This window comes from Falco cherrug, chromosome 9, assembly GCF_023634085.1.
Source record: "Falco cherrug isolate bFalChe1 chromosome 9, bFalChe1.pri, whole genome shotgun sequence".
Classification (NCBI taxonomy): Eukaryota; Metazoa; Chordata; class Aves; order Falconiformes; family Falconidae; genus Falco; species Falco cherrug.
The window spans coordinates 57,277,599-57,295,069 of record NC_073705.1 but is presented as its reverse complement, the minus strand read 5'-3'; the positions used below and the strand labels follow the sequence as shown (position 1 = coordinate 57,295,069).

Genomic DNA, 17,471 nt, shown 5'->3' with positions numbered 1-17,471 from the left:
AGAGTTGGAAAGGAATGCAAAACTCAAGGGTCGAGATAAGAACAATTTAATAATTGAAATAGAATAAAAAAAGAACAGTAATAACTATGACGACAATAACAGTTATAATGAAAAGGGGAAAGGAAAGAATAAAATCCAGAGGGAAAGGAAGAAAGGCACACGTCGTGCACGATGCAACTGCTCACCACACCAGCCCATGCCCAGCCAGTCCCTGAGCACCGACCTGCCCCCTTGGCCATCCCCCGGGTAGATATACCAGGCACGGCGTCCCATGGGATGGAACACCTCTTCGGCCAGTTTGGGTCAGCTGGCCTGGCTGGGCCCCCTCCCCGTTCCTTGTGCCCCTCCAGCCTTTTTGCTAACAAGGCCTGAGGAACTGAAAAGTCTCACATCAAAGCCAAAACACAGCACTGTGCTAGCTCCTAAGAAGGTCATTCAGTCCAACCCAGCTGAAACCAGGACACTGATATTACTATGAAAGCTTACACTAATACTAGCTGATTTTATAGATTTACAAGCAATTAAGAGAAAGCTTTGTTGAGAGAGTTTTTCTTAAATAATTTGTCCAACACCAAACACAGCACTGAACAGGTCTTGTATCTAAACTGGTTTTCAACATACAAAAAGCAGTTTTTGGCTACAACTATCAACATTCAGGAAAGATGTTCCAATTTCCAAAAAGTCTAGAATGCCTACTTTAATTTTCAGAAGAACTGTTAAACAGAAACTTCAGAGCCATGCTAAGCCATGAAAACCAAAGTCCAAGATGAACTTCTTCTATGTGCAACAGCATTCAACTTTAACGACCTGCAGGCAGCAAGATGGGCACCCGAGTGGGCTCCCTGGGTGCTCCAGCTGACAGGGGCATGCAGCACCAGCTGTGGTACATGTCACCTGGCCCGTGGCACAGGGGAGGCTCTGCCCACAGTCACAGCATGGGAACGACATGGCAGAATGGAAACAAGTGTCCCTGTACAGATGCTCCTTTCTTCCTAAGGCACTGCCTTAAGGGACGACCTGAGAGCAGCCTGCAATCACAGAATCCACCAGCAATGAACTAATAATCAAGCATCTTTATGAAGTTTAACTGGTTGGTTCATTTTCTTCACTATCTTGGACATAAATATTAACCAAACACACCCTGTGAAATCGAACTTTATAACAAGGGTCATTTGTGGTCCCCAAACAACATGCAGTCCCAACTCTCCATGTACTTTATTGCTCCAAATCAGTTTTGGCTTCCAAGTCCTGATCTTATCTACTTGGATAGCGCTATGAAATTACCATAATTAGAAAACAGTTGTAACTATTTAATCTTGTAAAGCAAATGTATCCAAGTCTTACTCTTTCAGAGCAACACATCCAGTGACTGCCTATTGCGAATACTGCAAAAAACACATGCTGGCACACTGTGTTATTAATTTTAACGGTTACAACAGTTTGCTTCATTAAGATATCTTCTTACACAGCCAATAAAACTAAAACTGATAAGAAAAAAGTAAAATAAATTGTTTCAAATAAGATCTAGGCATCAGCCATCTCACATTCATGGATGATGAGTAACAGGGAACCTTGAATGTGGAGCCCTGCCTTGAGAAAACACTGGAGAACAACTTTACTGTGCTACAGCAGCAGAAAATATGTCAGACTCTGAACCAAGATGCAGGACACAGGTTTTCTGTTGACATTCAGATCCTTGAGCTCGAAATCACAGCAGGTATTAAAAAAAACAAACAAAAAACCCCCCCAAAAACCCCACAAAAACCCCACAACATAAAAAAACCCCCAAACCAACCAAAATCAAAATATATGCCATTTTTTAATGAGTAAACAGCACTAGCTTAATAAGCAATGGAAAGGCCTTCATGGCATTCCTTGCAGGTTAAACCAAAAAAACATACCTGAATATTAGTTACATCCTTTCATATAATAAATCCCCTCCAACTAAGAGCAAATTGGCTCCGCTTCATTAAGTTTTACTAGTTTTCTACTGTTATAAAAGAACAAGCAGTACCTAATATTGAGTAATGAATGCTTCAGAGCTGAAAACTCACAGTTGCCAGAGGTTAAAGATCATATACAAGATCACATAAACACTGAATTTGCATCTACAGTAGCACAATGTTTTTACCAAGTTGGGCCTTATTCTCTATTTCTGGATACACAAAAAATAGTGTAAAGGAAGCTATGATTAGGTGGTGGATTTGGGGATATGGGTAATTGAGCAAGATGCTCCAACATAGTTCAGTAAAGTAAAACTGGTGAAAGATACAAAGTTCACCTCTTTCCATTCCTACAGGACTTTGTCTATTTGGACAGGGGGCAGGTAAGGGGACAGGGTGGAGCAGGGCACCCTTGCAGCCGGGGTGCCCCAAGCCCGGCGTGATGCAGGGCAGAGCAGGTGAAGGTCTGCTGGAGCTGTGGCAGGAGCTGGGAGGGCCGTGCCCCACGCTACACAGCCACCCAGCTCTGCAACGGTGGGATGAGGCTCTCAGAGGGTAATGCGTGCACAGGAGCGAAGGCATCATCTTTAGACCTCGATCCAAGCAAGGTAGAAGAGGAACTAGAGCCTTGATCTCCCATATCCAGGATTACTTTTTTTTTTATTTTAAAAAAATATAGTCAAAATATCAAAATATGAGCTTTAGTTTGCTTATGAAGTGTGCAATATGTACAAGTCAATTTAGCATTTGTGGTCCTAATGCACTCCAAGTATTTGAAATTTCTGTAAGTCTGAAGAAGGAAAAAAAAGAACAAATATTTATACAAGAGCATAAGCAAGCAGCAGCCATTCAGATAAGCCTGCTCCTTGTATTTCTGTATGTGACAGCTGACAAATCCAACTCCTAGCTCTTGTTATGTGATACAAGAGTCTGATGACAGCCATAGTGGGGTTTTCTGGTTGAAACATTCTGAAATTCCTTGTCGCTGAGACAGGGTTGTCTTCTATTGACGTGAAACGCCTGATGTTACCGTTCAGCCATGACACAGGAACATTATTAAAATCTTAAAGTGTTCTATAATTAAGAAATGCTGAAAATAAGGTTGCCTGTGGAACCTGAGTTAAGTCCCCCTATCTAGGAAAATTTAGTGATGTTATCTATAGTCTGTCTATGTGAACAACCCAACAGACTTGATCCGAGTTGTTCCAAGACTTTACAACAGAGGTTTGGTAGCAACCCATCTGCCTCACTGGTTGAGCAGCAGAGATCAGCGAAGCACGTGAGGCAGAGGACCACAGGGGGACAGTGAGGGGAGGGGAAGGGGATTTGCCACTGCTGTGGCCAGTGTGGACCTGCCCTCGCCCCACAGCAGGACAGCGCTGGGCAAGGATGCACCCAGGGCTCTCCAGGGGAACCGTTACTAACAGCCTTCATCTCACAAGCAAAGCATCCCCTAGCATCCAACCTACAGAGGGGAGAAGTGCTCCCGCTGTGCCTGCAAGTCAGAACTGTGCTCCGGGGGCATAAAGTCATTGTTGAAAGACAGAAAAGCCTGGGTGAATGGGTCACTGCTGCATGGCCTCAATGCACCTTTGAGCATCCACAGCTGTATATCACCTCCAGTTCATTACCATACCACAGCATGACCACAGCCAGGAAAGTCATTATCTAGCAATTGCTACTTAAATTTTAAGGTACTGGTATGCAGTAAACTAAGTACAGGAAGAGACTGACTTGCAATTACTTGTCAGCTATGCACAGCAGAGGTGACTCCACAACTGGCATTTGGAGCTCTTTACTGGTAAGGATACCATAGAGTCATTTTAAAGTAATTCCTTAATAAAGGGATTTTTCCTAAGCCCTTACAAAGTAACATAGGAACAATTTATCATCAGCCAGATAAGCAGCTTTACACCCTCCCCTATTACTCTGCCCCAAGGTACTCCCAGACCTGCACTCACGGCAGGGCTCTGCCACAGGTCGGGAGTCCTCCCAGCTCTAGGATACCCACACTCTAGTGCCCAGCATCTTCCTCCCTGTTTAGAGATCCCATCGCTGTCTGCAGTCTGCATCCCATTCTGATACCCCTCCTTCCCCAGCCTGGCTGGTCTCTCCCAGGGGGAGCTCCTCGGTCTGCTCATGCATGCCTCTCCACCCCAGCCGCCTTTGAAGGACAGGCAAAACAGAGCCCTTTAAATGTGCCCAAACCAGAACCATTGCTACTCTGAAGCCTGCAGTTGACACAGCATTGTAAAAAAACATACTACCAGAATGTACATACACTTATTTTTTCAAACTCAGACATGAGTATTTTAAGTCTCGTTTAGAGAAGTAGAAAGCATTATATCCTGGAGGTTCCCCCAAAAAGTCAGATGAAGCACATACATGAGAAATTGTCAGCTTAAGCAGATAGGGTTTTTTGGTGTGTATGTGGGGTGGTGGGGCATGCGTGGTGGGGGGCGGGTGCATTTTTTGTTTTGGTTTGTTGTCTTTTTCTAACAAAGCATATGAGACAGAAAACAGTAAGAAAAGTTGAGAGTAAGGGAAAAACATGCTTCCAAGTACAGGTTATGTTTATGCATTAATACACACTATCAAAAAAAGAACCTACACAAACTAGTACACCAGAGGCATTTACTTGGGGTGTACACTGCAAAATAAAAGCCGTGAATAAACTTCCCTGAACAGCCATTCGCCATGGCCCCGCTCCCCGAGGACATGGCACCTACAGCATCTTGACAGGGGTGGCACAGGCAGTAGGGAGTGGGGTCTGGGGAGCCACCACCACCACCCTGCTTCAGCAGGCGGGCTGCTCACCCAGCACCACAGAGGTCTCTCCTCCGTGGAGCAGAGGGAGGTGGCAAGTGCCAGAGACCCATTTTCTGCTCGTGGCAGGCGCAGGATGCCACAAGTTTCTGTGATGTCAGGGCCGGGCTGGCTACCGGCTGCCAGGCACCCAGTGTGGGCACCCAGCACGGGCACAGCCCCGGGGCCGCCAGCCATGCCCGCGCCTTCCCCTGGCGAGCAGCTGCGGGGGCTTCAGTTCCTCCCTGCCCACCTCACACCGCGCTGGCAGGCATCACTACCTTGTTGTCAGGCTACAGCTTCAAAGAAACAAACAAAAAAAACCCAAACAAACCCACCTGAGGGAAATGCACCAACGGAAAAAGGCCCAAAATCTAAACTGGCAAGGTTTGCTGGTGTCTGTAACACAGCGTTTGGGTTAGTCATACTTTCTAGTCAAACAGGACTAAGTCCACTAAAATAATTAAACCACCACCTTTCTGAGTGGTTGTGGGGTTTTTTTGGGTGATGTTCCTTTCTGGGTTTGGGGTTTTTTTTTTTCCTTTTCTTTCTTTCTTTCTTCTTTCTTTAAAAAGGGTAACACACAAAGTTTCCATGCAGCAATACCAACATGACCTTTAACTTTTATGTAAACTTTTAACTTCTGTATTACTACAGATATAGGCTCTAAATACTGTCAAACACATTAAGCAACATGGAAAACTGCATTAGGGGGAAAAAAACCAACCACCTCTGCCTCCACTTTTTCACCTAAAATGACCATCTGCCATGAATGCTACAGGAAGATCATTACTAAAATTAGTAAAGATTTTCAATAGCTCCAGCTCCTGAACTCCTCCCACTCCAGACTCTAGGCCCAGTGCAGCTGAGAAGTACAAGGAGTGGAGAAGGAGGAGGTGAAAAGAAAAAAAACCCTAATTAAATAAATCAATCAACAGAAGTCCTTTCTATGTGCCCCTACAGCCCTCCCTTGCAAATAGCTTCTTGGATGCTCTTGAAACTTCTTGTTTGCCCATATATTTTTCCTTTGATCTGACATTAAGGCTGCGAGCCTGGGCACTTTATACAAGTGGGACAACAATCTGCTTTGCATATTCTGTGAATACTCTCTAATTTGCGTAACATCTAGTTCATCAAATCATCCAATTTCTTGTTAAGCACTAAACTCTTACCCATCACATGCAAAATGCTCCAAACAACTATTCTCACAATCTGTTTCCACTCTCCCCCAGACAGCCTCTTTCCTTCCTTGTTTCCAAGGTATGTTTTTGGGGTAAGAAAATTTTTACTGAAAAAGAGGATGGGAGCCTAAACTAACATATTTTAAGACCCAAGTTACTATTCACAGTTAAGTACCAAGTAACTATTCACAGTTAAGAGATGAGGCATAATAACTGGCACCGGGACTTCAGTGAATCCTGCCTCCCTATGAAAAGCTTCCCTCCCTCACCCCCATGTTCACTGTGGTTTCTGATTATCAAGTCTTGCTTACAAGACTTATTTCTTTTATCTTGATTCCAGTGGATTGTTTTCAAGCTGCAAATACGATTTTTTCCTTTAAACACTAGAAACTAGAGCAAACTCTGCAAACCCTGGGATTTTGCAACGTCCTTCCCCTATAACGTCTGCTTCCACTTCTAACAAGTGTGCAGATTTTGCTGCTGGAAGTTGCACAGCATGGCGTGGAGGATGATGTGCAGGAGTGCAAAGAACAAGACAGCACTGAACTGCCTAGTTCCTTCTGCAGTGCTCAGGCTGATGACAGGGACAATGACACCACAGGAGGTGGACAAGTTTCCTAGCCACAGGCAGAATTTGCTGCACATAGGGGTCACATAGCACTGGCTTAGCAAAGCCAGGCTGGCACAGCTGCCTCAGGACACACGCCGCTGTGCAACAGTGGTAACGATCCCACTCACCTTTACAGAATGCTTACACATTTCTCCAGCTGAAACCAGCCAAAGCACGCAATGTGCTAAGCTGTTCCAGAACACACTGACAACATTGTGCCTTTTTGCTCTGTGCCCACAGGACCAATGCAAGCCCAGGTCACAACTGTTGCTGCCCGAGAGCTAGAAGTGAATAGCTGACACCTCTGAGGGGGCCACTGTTCACTGCATGAACAGAAGAAGTCAACCTCCCCAAAGACACTCCTGACAGGCAAACCATGTTCTCCGCTTAATAACCTTTGCATGCTATTTAAGTACTTTTTAGCAAAGTAACTGCTTGTTGTTTGTTCTCCTCCTTCCCTAAAGGTGACGCCCAGTAGGCTGGGTATCTTTTCTCAGATATTTTACATCATTACAGTATTCCCTGTCTTCAGGGGTCATTCATCTTCCAACCACTGTTAAAAAAAAGAAGGCAGAACAGAAGCTAAGGAGAAAAAAACCCCCAAGTAGTTTCTTGTAAAACCATTTAGACATTATTCCCATGCCCTTGAAAAATTTTGGTGGCCTAGAGCCTATTCTGACCAGCCAGTTACAGGGGCTGCCAAAAGCATTCAGTTGAACAAATGCTGTCAGCTTCATACATTACATAGATTGAAAAGGTGTCATCTTTTTACTAGGGTCTAAAACAAAACACAGTCTGCAAATCTACAGCATTTAAAATAACTGACTATGCTGCCAAGGAGATTATCAAGCTTCTTGATGGTTATGATCAAATTGTTTAATGAATACTAAAGGATTTTATGAAAACTACTAAAAAAGTCAAATACCCTGGAAGAACAGTGAATTGTTTAGTAATTATACAGGTAGGGTGTTAATGGTATTAAGGGAATTAGTTGCACTAACACATTCACTGATAGCCTGACTGTTGCAAATCAGACATCAATTACATTAAGTCTGTGACTGTAGTCCATCCCCAAAATTGTGCTTCCTATTTTAACATAAGTTCTACCCATATACACTAAAAGTTGTTCTAAATCGCCCTTTTCTTTCGACCATATTCAAAAGTAGCTGACCTATTTTTAGGTTTGAAGTCACAGACACCACCTAAGATTTCACGGTGACACAGGACTGCCTTTTCAAGCACAAGCGTGCCTTCTTGCAAGCAAAGATGTTTGCAACAAAATGAGCTGTGACTGACAACTGGGAAGGGACTTTGAGAGTAAAGCTCAGAAAGAATCATCAAACTTAGAACAAAGAGAGCTTAAATGCACCTATCAAAAGGCTTTAATGTTTTAATTCTACATGCAACTTGTTTGCAGACCACACACAGATACCAATCTCCTCTTTATTGGGACAGCAATTGGAAAAACAAACTGTGTACTGAAAGCAAAGCACAGAAAATCCTGCAAAGGTGCCCAAGGCCCCACCGTGCCACCATTCTGCATGGGTTTCCACTATCCCGCAGTCAAAGCACTTGCTCACCCAAGTAAAGCTCTGGTGACACAGTGGCGCTGGGGACAGCTCAGGCCAGGCCCAGGCTGCCCCCTGCAGCAGTGGCACTGGTGTGTAACTCACCCAGCCAACACAGCTCCTCCTCAGCGCTTCAACTACGCCACAGGACACCTGGCACGTGCGCGCAGCTTCACTGGGCACGGGCTTACAGTCCTTGCGCTCCACTTCATACAGACAGATCTGTGTCACGCACAGCTATACAGCCATCTACGGCAGCAGCACCGCATGCAGGAAAGTAGGTGTCTAACCTCTCCAACTACTGGTGGGTATTTAATAATTTCCATAACCTGAATGGCCTCCTTGCACAAAGGAGACTGTAACAATGAACAAAGAAATGAAGCAGTAATTTCATCTGCTATTGGAAGTCCTAGCCTAGCCCCCACCCCCAAATCAAAGCACGTTTTAAATAGCAAGCAAGCATAACTGCTTGCCATCCCTTCCAACTCCAAGTTAACAACTAAAATGACTACTCTGATGGCAGCCATTTCATTGAGTGCTCCTTCTTCACTTCTCAAGGTAAAAAGCAGAGCATTGGTGTACCTTCTCCGCTCCAGAGATAAGGCAGAGCTGCAGAAAATCACCATGTGGCCTTTGTCAGCCTCACTAACAACTTCTCATTCCATTAACAACTTCTCATTCCAAAAAAGGGCAGGGCTCTCCAGCACACAGGAGGTCCTTGAATTTTCAAGGCTTTGCTGTCCTAAATTAAGCCCCCGAGGAGGTGCCAGCTCCAGGTTCAGCTTCCCATGGTCCCACCAGCCCCTGGCAGCAGCAGAATGGGCACATCTGCCCGTCTGCACCTTTTCAGACCCCAGACCACATGCCCAGGTGGGTTCCGAAAGGGACAGCAGGAGCAGGGGTGGTGCAGGGACAGAGACAGCTGAGAAGGGCTGGGAACTGGCACAGGATGGAACCCCCCTGACCAGCAGCTAAGTATGTTGCTTTTCAAAACACTACAGATCAAGGACAGATATTTCATGTTTAAAAATTAAGAAAATGATTCAATGATGCTAAGTCAAGAGACAGTAAGATGCAAATTTGATGATAACCATAGAAGAAAAAAAAAATATCCGCTGGGCCAATTCTCAAATTGCCATATTCCAAGATAGCAAGTTCCTGAAGCTCAGCTCTTGGAAAGGAATTAAACAAACTTCTGAAGGACAGTACTTTTCTGGTCTCACAGAGGAAAGCTAAGAACACACATTTGAGGAATGTCAGAGCCAGAGCACACAAATCACAAATTCAGATACTCTGTGCTCCTTCTGAAGACTCTCAGTACCTGACAATCAGAAAAACCTACACCTTCAAACAATCAGCTTGGCCTACACCAAAACAGAGGCAGGAGGCTCAGGGAGGGTAACCCTCTCCTTCACGTTGCCATCAGAGGACCACACGTACTCCTCACGCAGTGCCTCTGGGCAGGGACTGAGCGCCAGGAAGAGGAGGAACACAGGAAGAGAGCTGACATTTGTTTCTTTTTGCTTTGCCTTGCTTTATAGATACTTTAAAAATATGCTAGCTTTAAAGTTAACATTGTAATCCACAGAAGAGAAGCCACATGGTACTCAATCCTTAGGTGAATACTTTTGAAGATACTGTGTTTTAATTAGATGATGTGCTTTGATCAGTTTGTTAGGCATTCACAAACAGGTAGATGGATTTTTCAGAAGCCTTTTCTTGTTCCTAAAGCATCTTACTACTAGAACACTACCAGAGATACCAACTTCCTTTTTCTACTACTACTTTTTTGCAAAAGCTGTCTGGCTTTAAGCCTTCTTGTTTATCTACACATGAGAATACAATACCTAGGGCTTATATCATAAGGAAAAGTGTTAAAAAGCCCCAGAATGAATGCCATGTATTCACCCATCAGATCAAATAGAAAAAGCAGAGTGGTGAGGAGGAAAAGCCTCACTATAGATATAGTGATGGGAAACAAGCAAGTTTCTGAGATCCAGGCCACTTTTCCTCCTTGGAGCCTGTTGCCAGCAACGCTGACTATCCCAGTGCTACATGACAGGCATGGGAAAGGTTCCACCACCACCTCCTCTGGAAAGCACACCAAAAGCTAATACCTATAAATATCTGGAATTGAGTACAGTTGTACTCCTTCATTTTCCTTTACTCTTCCTTGGGGGAAAAGCAGTACATAATAGTGAGCTGGTAGAATGTCACCCAGTATTTGATAGCTATATCAGTTTTAAACTGCCAAGTGAGTTGTCAGCCAAAATGCAGGCTCCACTTTTACAAGACCAGAGAGACCGATGTATCCAAGGGCAACAGATCAGACAACGCAACATCTCTCAGCTGTATCAACTGTGTTTTCAACAAAAGCAATTAAGTAGCATGCTGCTTTACACCCTGCTTCATTGCATTTAAACTGTCTTTAAAAACATCCCTGAAAGTTTATTTAAAATACATTTTTCCTGGTTGTATTTCTTTGGCAAAGTGTTTAATTTAATTGCATTAGATCTTCATATTTTTCATGTTAATAATGTAAGCTATTTATAGATCAATGGCAAAACTTTAAAAACTTTAGTATGTGACATTTGAATGTTATTTTAGTCCTCCATATGCTACTACCACATTCTCAGAAATGCATACAGTATATACATAAGTCACTTCCATTTACCCATCCCAGCAATTAAAATCCCTTATTTTAATTTATTGGAACTTAAAAACAAGCCCCCAAAATGCTCCTTCACTGATACCTTCTTTGATATAAATTCAAAGACATCTTTCCATTATGGGCTTGATTTCTAGCAACACTGTAGAAGCATGTAATTGCACTTCCTTTTTTGTGGCGATTATTTTCACTGCTTACAAAAGGACTTCATCCTCAGAAGTTATGCAATCTGTATTGACACAACTACGTATGCAAATTGAATTCCTCAGAAGAATGGAAAAAAAATTGTGGTCTGTGGTTTATCTGGGTTTCAAGTTTACGAAGAAATATTAAGAGTCATTTTCCAGTACTTCTGATAACTTCAATTTGCAGATGTTTTCAACATGTGCAGAGTTAAAAAAAAAAATAAAAAATTCTGAAGCTGTATAGTTGCTAGGTTGCTACACAGCCTAACACCAGGATGGTGCTGTGCTACTTACAGTACAAGCATATTAGTTTCTTCCCTAAGGAGTTTTTTATAAAGCTTTATTCTACTTCCTACTGCATTTGTGAACATGGTGAAAACAGCCATCCTGCTATGTGTCCCGGAGAGAGGAAGAAGTGTTCAAGGCTTCTGAATGGCGCTGCTTCCTCAAATCCTGCTAAGGACTCCATCTCTTACGAGCGATGAGACAAACTGATAACCTTTTCTTCCCCCCCTTTCTGTCTTTTCTTTTTTATACAGCTTCCTCAGACTGGAGGGCAGAGGCACGGAGAGGGAGGGTAGAGCAGCAAAACCACTGCAGCTGAGGGTTCAGGTCTGCTTCAACTACACTTCCACTAGTCCAGACCCTGCACTTGACAGGCCACGTGGGGGTGTTAATGAATCATTTTCTTCCTCTTTTGAACTTTGTATACACAGTGTTCACCAGACCAAAGACGGACCATGTCCAGCTACATGTTAGTGATTCCTACTCTAAGATACGAGCAGCTCAATCTTTTCCCCTTCTCTTCCTGTTTTCCAGAAACTACTCGGAAGCATTTCCGTAGTGCTCACCCTGCTTTAATAAGCAAGTGAACATGCAAGGAGTCTCTTTGATAAAGATGCATAAATAAGTAATGTGATGCTGAAAAATATGCAGCAATCTAAAAAAAAAAAAAAATTATTTGTATTTTCTTTAAAGGAAGTGTCTTTCCCAAAGATGCGGAGGTTTAAATCAGAATTAGCTAAGAAAGCCTGCACAGTTTGAGCATCACGTACATATAGCAGTAATCAATCAAGATAGAAGAAGAAAAAAACCCAGTTGAATCTTTTGTGAAGCTGACAGGTAGTGAAGAATATAGGACTGGTTATTGTATCTCAGACTTTTGCAAATCCATTAATCTTGTCAGAATAAGTGAGCTGTGGTATTTTACAATGTTGACATAAAGGTTGCACCAGAAACCTGAGCATATAAATAATTACAGGATGTTTTTGGCTACAAAAAAGCAAAAGATAAATACTGCTGATCAGTTTTTCCCTATATAGTTTCACTTTAAAACCTGACCTGCAAAGTATTGTTACTTTAACCATTTCTGTATAGAAATACAAAACTGAATAAAGGAATTTTGCGGCCTTTCAGTACTTAAAGGGGGCTTAAGAAATACAGGGACAGATTTTTCAGTAGGGCCTGCTGCGACAGGACACGGGGTAATGGTTTTAAACTAAAAGAGGGTACATTTAAACTAGATATAAGGAAGAAAAGTTTGTTACAATGAGTGTAGTGAAAGACTGGCACAGGTTGCCCAGAGAGGTGGTAGATGCCCCATCCTCAGAACTGTTCAAGGTCAGGCTGGACGGAGCTCTGAGCAACCTAATGTAATAAAAAATACCAAAACCAGTGTGGCCAGCAGGGCGAGGAAGGTGATTCTCCCTGTCCCGTCAGCTCTCATGAGACCCCACCTGCAGCGCGGCATCCAGCTCTGGGGCCCCCAACATAAGGAGGACATGGACCTGCTGGAACAAGTCCAGAGGAGGCTACAAAGATGATCGGGGGTGGAGCACCTCTCCTGTGGAGAGAGGCTGAGAGAGTTGGCGTTGTTCAGCCTGGGAAGAAGGCTCTGGGGAGACCTTAGAGCAGCTCCCAGCACCTACAGGGGCCGGCAAGAAGGTGGAGAGGGGCTTTGTACAAGGGCACATGGTGACAGAACAAGGGGGAATGGCCTTAAGCTGAGAGAGGGGAGATGCAGATGAGCTGTGAGGCAGAAATTGTTCCCCGTGAGGGCGGCGAGGCGCTGGCCCAGGCTGCCCAGAGCAGCTGTGGGTGCCCCATCCCTGGCAGTGCTCAAGGCCAGGCTGGATGGGGCTGGGAGCAGCCTGGGCTGGGGGGAGGGGGCCCTGCCCAGGGCAGGGGGTGGGACTGGGTGGGCTTCAAGGTCCCTTCCAGCCCAAACCATTCTATAATTCCATGAATCTCAGAATTGATCAATTCTGGCAGATATGACACATGCTGTCAAGAGTAAAATGGCGCTCACACTACTTCCTAGGGATGACACCTGTGTGTTCTACCAGTGCATATTTCCTATTGCATATTTACATGTTTCTGCATGAACTCAGCAAGTTAAACAAGTCTCTACTACAACACCACAATGTTTAAGAGTGGCTTTCATGCTTTAAAGAACATCCACACCCCATGTTTACAATACATTTTATAATATAGGTTCAGTTTCAAAGTTTTCATGTTGCCTAAACAAGAAAATTTTCAAGACAGCACAGACAGCACGACTGATCTATTGCAAACCAACATCAGAACTTGTTAGATTTCAATATAAATGTAAACTGGACTTGTTTTTTAAAAACAGATTTGTTTTTTAAAAGGTTTACTGAAATATATTTCTTACTTAGGAGACTTAAGACCATTTCATGCCAAACTAAAATAATTTTTATAAAATGTCAAACCTTTTTTTAGGCAGACAATTTTCAGTGAGAACAAATTGCATTTATACACTGAATTTTTATAAAAATTACTTAGAAATCCAGTAAGAGACATACCTTATAGGACTGGTTTTGACTATAAAATAGTTAGCGACTTCAACTTCACAAAGCAAAAGACCTTGACATTATTAATCAAGCCAATAAGCAAGTGTGCATAGAACTCCATGAGGAAAGTAAGTTTTACCTTACCTGATAAAATTCCCGAAGCCAATTCTTCTGTAAATTTTCTGGCTGAAAAACAAAATACAAAAATTAATTAGAGTAACATATTTTTACAATAATTTCCCAATACTTATTGCTTTCCTCAGTGCATTCAAGTGGGAAGTTTTTTCCACTACTACAGAAAAAAGTACAGTCATGAGGAACACCTCCACAAGCAGCAACAGACAGACCTGTCCTTTTTGTTTCTGTCTCTTCTACAGATTTTCACTCAAGTACATTTTGTATATGACTTCACAACATTCATATGCATTCCAGGTTATCAAACAATTAAATCAACAGACTGGACATGTATTGAAATATGTGCTTTTAGAATTACACATTCATTGGCAGGATAGCAGAAACTTTACACAAACTGCTGATAGCCAGCTCTCACAACCTGAGCTTCAAGTTATATGGATTTACTTTAACAAACTGGCTCAGACAGACGACTGTGCTTTTGTGGGACGTTCAAGCACGTGAGAGCTCCCATCAAGGAGAAACTGGGAGAAGCATTTCAAGATCGCTACAGAAGTCATGAAAACTGAAGCAGCAAAAATATGGTAAGTACGAAGTTCTGCCTTTTCAGAAACATAGCCCACCCCAGATATGACTGTGGAGGGAAATGACCGATTTTCACACATTAAATGTACAGCTACTAGAGAAACACTTGTTGAATTTTATCTTCAACAACAACACTTCTGGTAATTTTTGCATCATAGTGCGGAATAAAAACCCAAATCAGACTTTCTCTCACAGCAACAGAAGGAACGTACAGTATCTGCGGGAGGCAGCAGAACATACTGAATTGAAAACCAGAGAGATGGCTCAACATCCTCCCTTCAGCGACAGTTATGAAACCAGCTGCCCGGAGGCACATATACAGTCATGAAATTTCTGTTCTGCTCTACTTTCCCCATCACGCTTGTTCTCAAATAGCTAGATACAACTTACTAATTTATATTGACTGCTTGTTGCATGAAGATTTGCCCATGGTGGCTATATATATATATATAAAGATTTGTAAGTAGTCAAAAAAAAAAAATTTTTTTCTGCAAGTCTATGAAAGTCAGCCCATTCTGTAAGCCTGTAAAGTCCAGAAACCTACCAAAGTTTTTTGAAAGCTGAGGAAAAATGCACCATGTTTGTCCCTTGCTACCCATCACGTCCCTTTTGTTGATCATGCCTCCTTGACAGTTCTGGAATTCAGACAGTGTTGGTCAAGAAGGTTAAACTTCCACTCCTTAGGAGCAACTGTTTTTTCTAGCAATGAGCTTTCCCAGTATGTCTTATGAAAGTTACAGCTCTTGGTGCACAGGAGCAGCTGATGGGGGGGCACAGGGCTGGGCGCAAGCAGGCACTCGAACGTGCCTGAGCAGCAGCCCCTCGTTCTGCGCCCGAAGCCAACTGGGATGAATCTTGGCCTGAGCTCAGGGATGTCTTAAATTAACAAACACACAGAACAAAACATCCATGTCTCCCACCCATGCCCTTCCCTTCGGCCAAACAGCAAAACTCAAAGTGAGAATAAGGAAGCTGCAGACACAAATAAAAACTGAAGGCATCCAGGCAAGCAATAAAATAGTCCCTCTAAAAATGCCATTTGTTAACTGCTTATTTAGCAACTTAACTCTTTTTCTACTCATTCTCAACTTAATGAGACAGCCTACTGAGAAACAGTAAGTAAGGATTGTTGCTTTCATAAAAGCAGCAACGAGAAAACAAGCAAAACAGAAGCTGCTGTGATTTCAAGCTGACTTCTAGCCTGAAGTTACAAAGATAACACAGGATTTTCTGAGTTTTGTAATTAATTTTTTTAAATCCCTCTACAAAACAGATATGAACTAGGAACATGTTTTCTATATGATTTGTGTATGATCTAAACCAAACGGTCAGATTCAAACTATCAAGAAAGCAAGATCTCGGGGATTATGAAATTTCTAATTAAAATTTTCTGGTAGCTATGAAAACTAGCTAAGCCAGTCCTGCATTAGGCCGCAAGCAGACTTCAGCAGCACAGCGTATTTATTTTCAAAACAGAAAGTGTGGCCTTACTTAGTAGGTAATAGGCAATTTTACGTTAAAAAGCAAACAATCCCCATGCACTCCTCACTTATCTTTTTTTTTTTTTTTTTTTTTTTTAATGCCAGTTGCAAGATGTCCTGGGGACCTCTCAAGTTTTAAGAATAATTCAAAATTAACAGAAGTCAGTCATTTTTGTAAAATCACTAAAGAAAACCAAACCCCACTTCGCCCTGTATTTACAGACCAGAGCTAAATGATGGGTGACAATATCCCAACGAATGGAAAACATGAATTGGAAGCAAAGGCACTGCAGAGTGCGGGACTCCACTGAGAGCCTTACCTAGTTTCAGACATAGTCTTTCTACGTTAAGTACAACCATAAGCTTTTTATTTACCATGTTTTGAGGTTTTCAGTTAAAACGGAGAGTAAAACCTGTAAGTAAGATGGACCAGGTATTCATGTTAATTTATATTAGCTATGGTTTTTTAAGGGAGAGGAAATTGCTACCAATCAGGAATATTTAAAGCAAGTTATTCACCCTTGAGGAATCGCAGGGGAGAAAATAAAGCACAACCTTACTTCTGTTTCTAAATACTACTGCAAGTGGCAGAAGTCTCCTCATTTGCTACATGACTAAATGAAAAACATTGGAAGATTAAACACGAGAACAACCCAGTACATCAGAGGGAAGCTGACAAGATGGGCCCTCCAGCAGCTCCACACCTACCTCCCCCGTGTGCCAGGTGAGATTGTTTTTGAGAAAACAGATCAAATACTGAAAAATGTGTCAAACTAAATCCCGAACAGCACCAGTAACCCCTCACACGCACAACACATAGAAGCTCCTCACAGTGCACAGTGACCCAAGGCTTACCCAGTTCTACCATTACCCAATTCTTCTACAACTCCCATCTCCCCCTCTCCAATGCAGCACCCAAAAGGCAATGCCTGTTACATGAAGAAATAATTAATTTGCTCCCAAGAAGGGATGAGGGGTTAACTGGATTTTGTTTCCTGTACTCCTAGTCCTTCTGATGCCCTGGGATGTTGCTTTTAGCAAGTGTCAAGGGCACACAACGGTAAGACACCATCAAAATACCATCTAACATGGACTCACATTGAAACAGCAGAAAGAGGCAGAATAGGAGTGCAAAACCCAGTGGCCCAAGCTCTTAGCAGCAACTGTCACCACAGGTCTTGGAGATATACTGGGGATCACTGAACCTTTCTGTATCCAGTGGCCCCACAAGCTGAGTCACAGCAGAAAGCCAACAACATGCTTGTTTTGCCTCCCCTACCCAAGCGGGGACGAGATGGGTGATATTATTTACTTATCTTCATTACAGCTTTGAGCTCCTTGGATGACAGATATTATAAATGGAGATCATCACTGTATCGATCCATTCCTCCCACTGGAGGAGAAAAATACATATGGAAAACTCAGAGCTCCCAAGAAGATTCAAACCTACGTGAAACAAATCTGCAGCATCCACATTGTGAAGGTAGACCAGGAGCATGT

At 42.9% G+C, this 17,471-nt stretch overlaps 1 protein-coding gene across 2 annotated transcripts in view; it reads right to left on the bottom strand.

Annotated features, from left to right (window-relative positions):
• INPP5A (inositol polyphosphate-5-phosphatase A) overlaps nt 1-17,471 on the bottom strand; it is a 257,300-nt gene that overhangs the window by 178,527 nt on the left and 61,302 nt on the right. For both annotated transcript variants that reach the window (XM_055720024.1, XM_027805062.2), the window contains exon 2: nt 13,918-13,959. In XM_055720024.1, the coding sequence (XP_055575999.1) occupies nt 13,918-13,959 (42 nt within the window). The remainder of the gene's footprint in view (nt 1-13,917; nt 13,960-17,471) is intronic.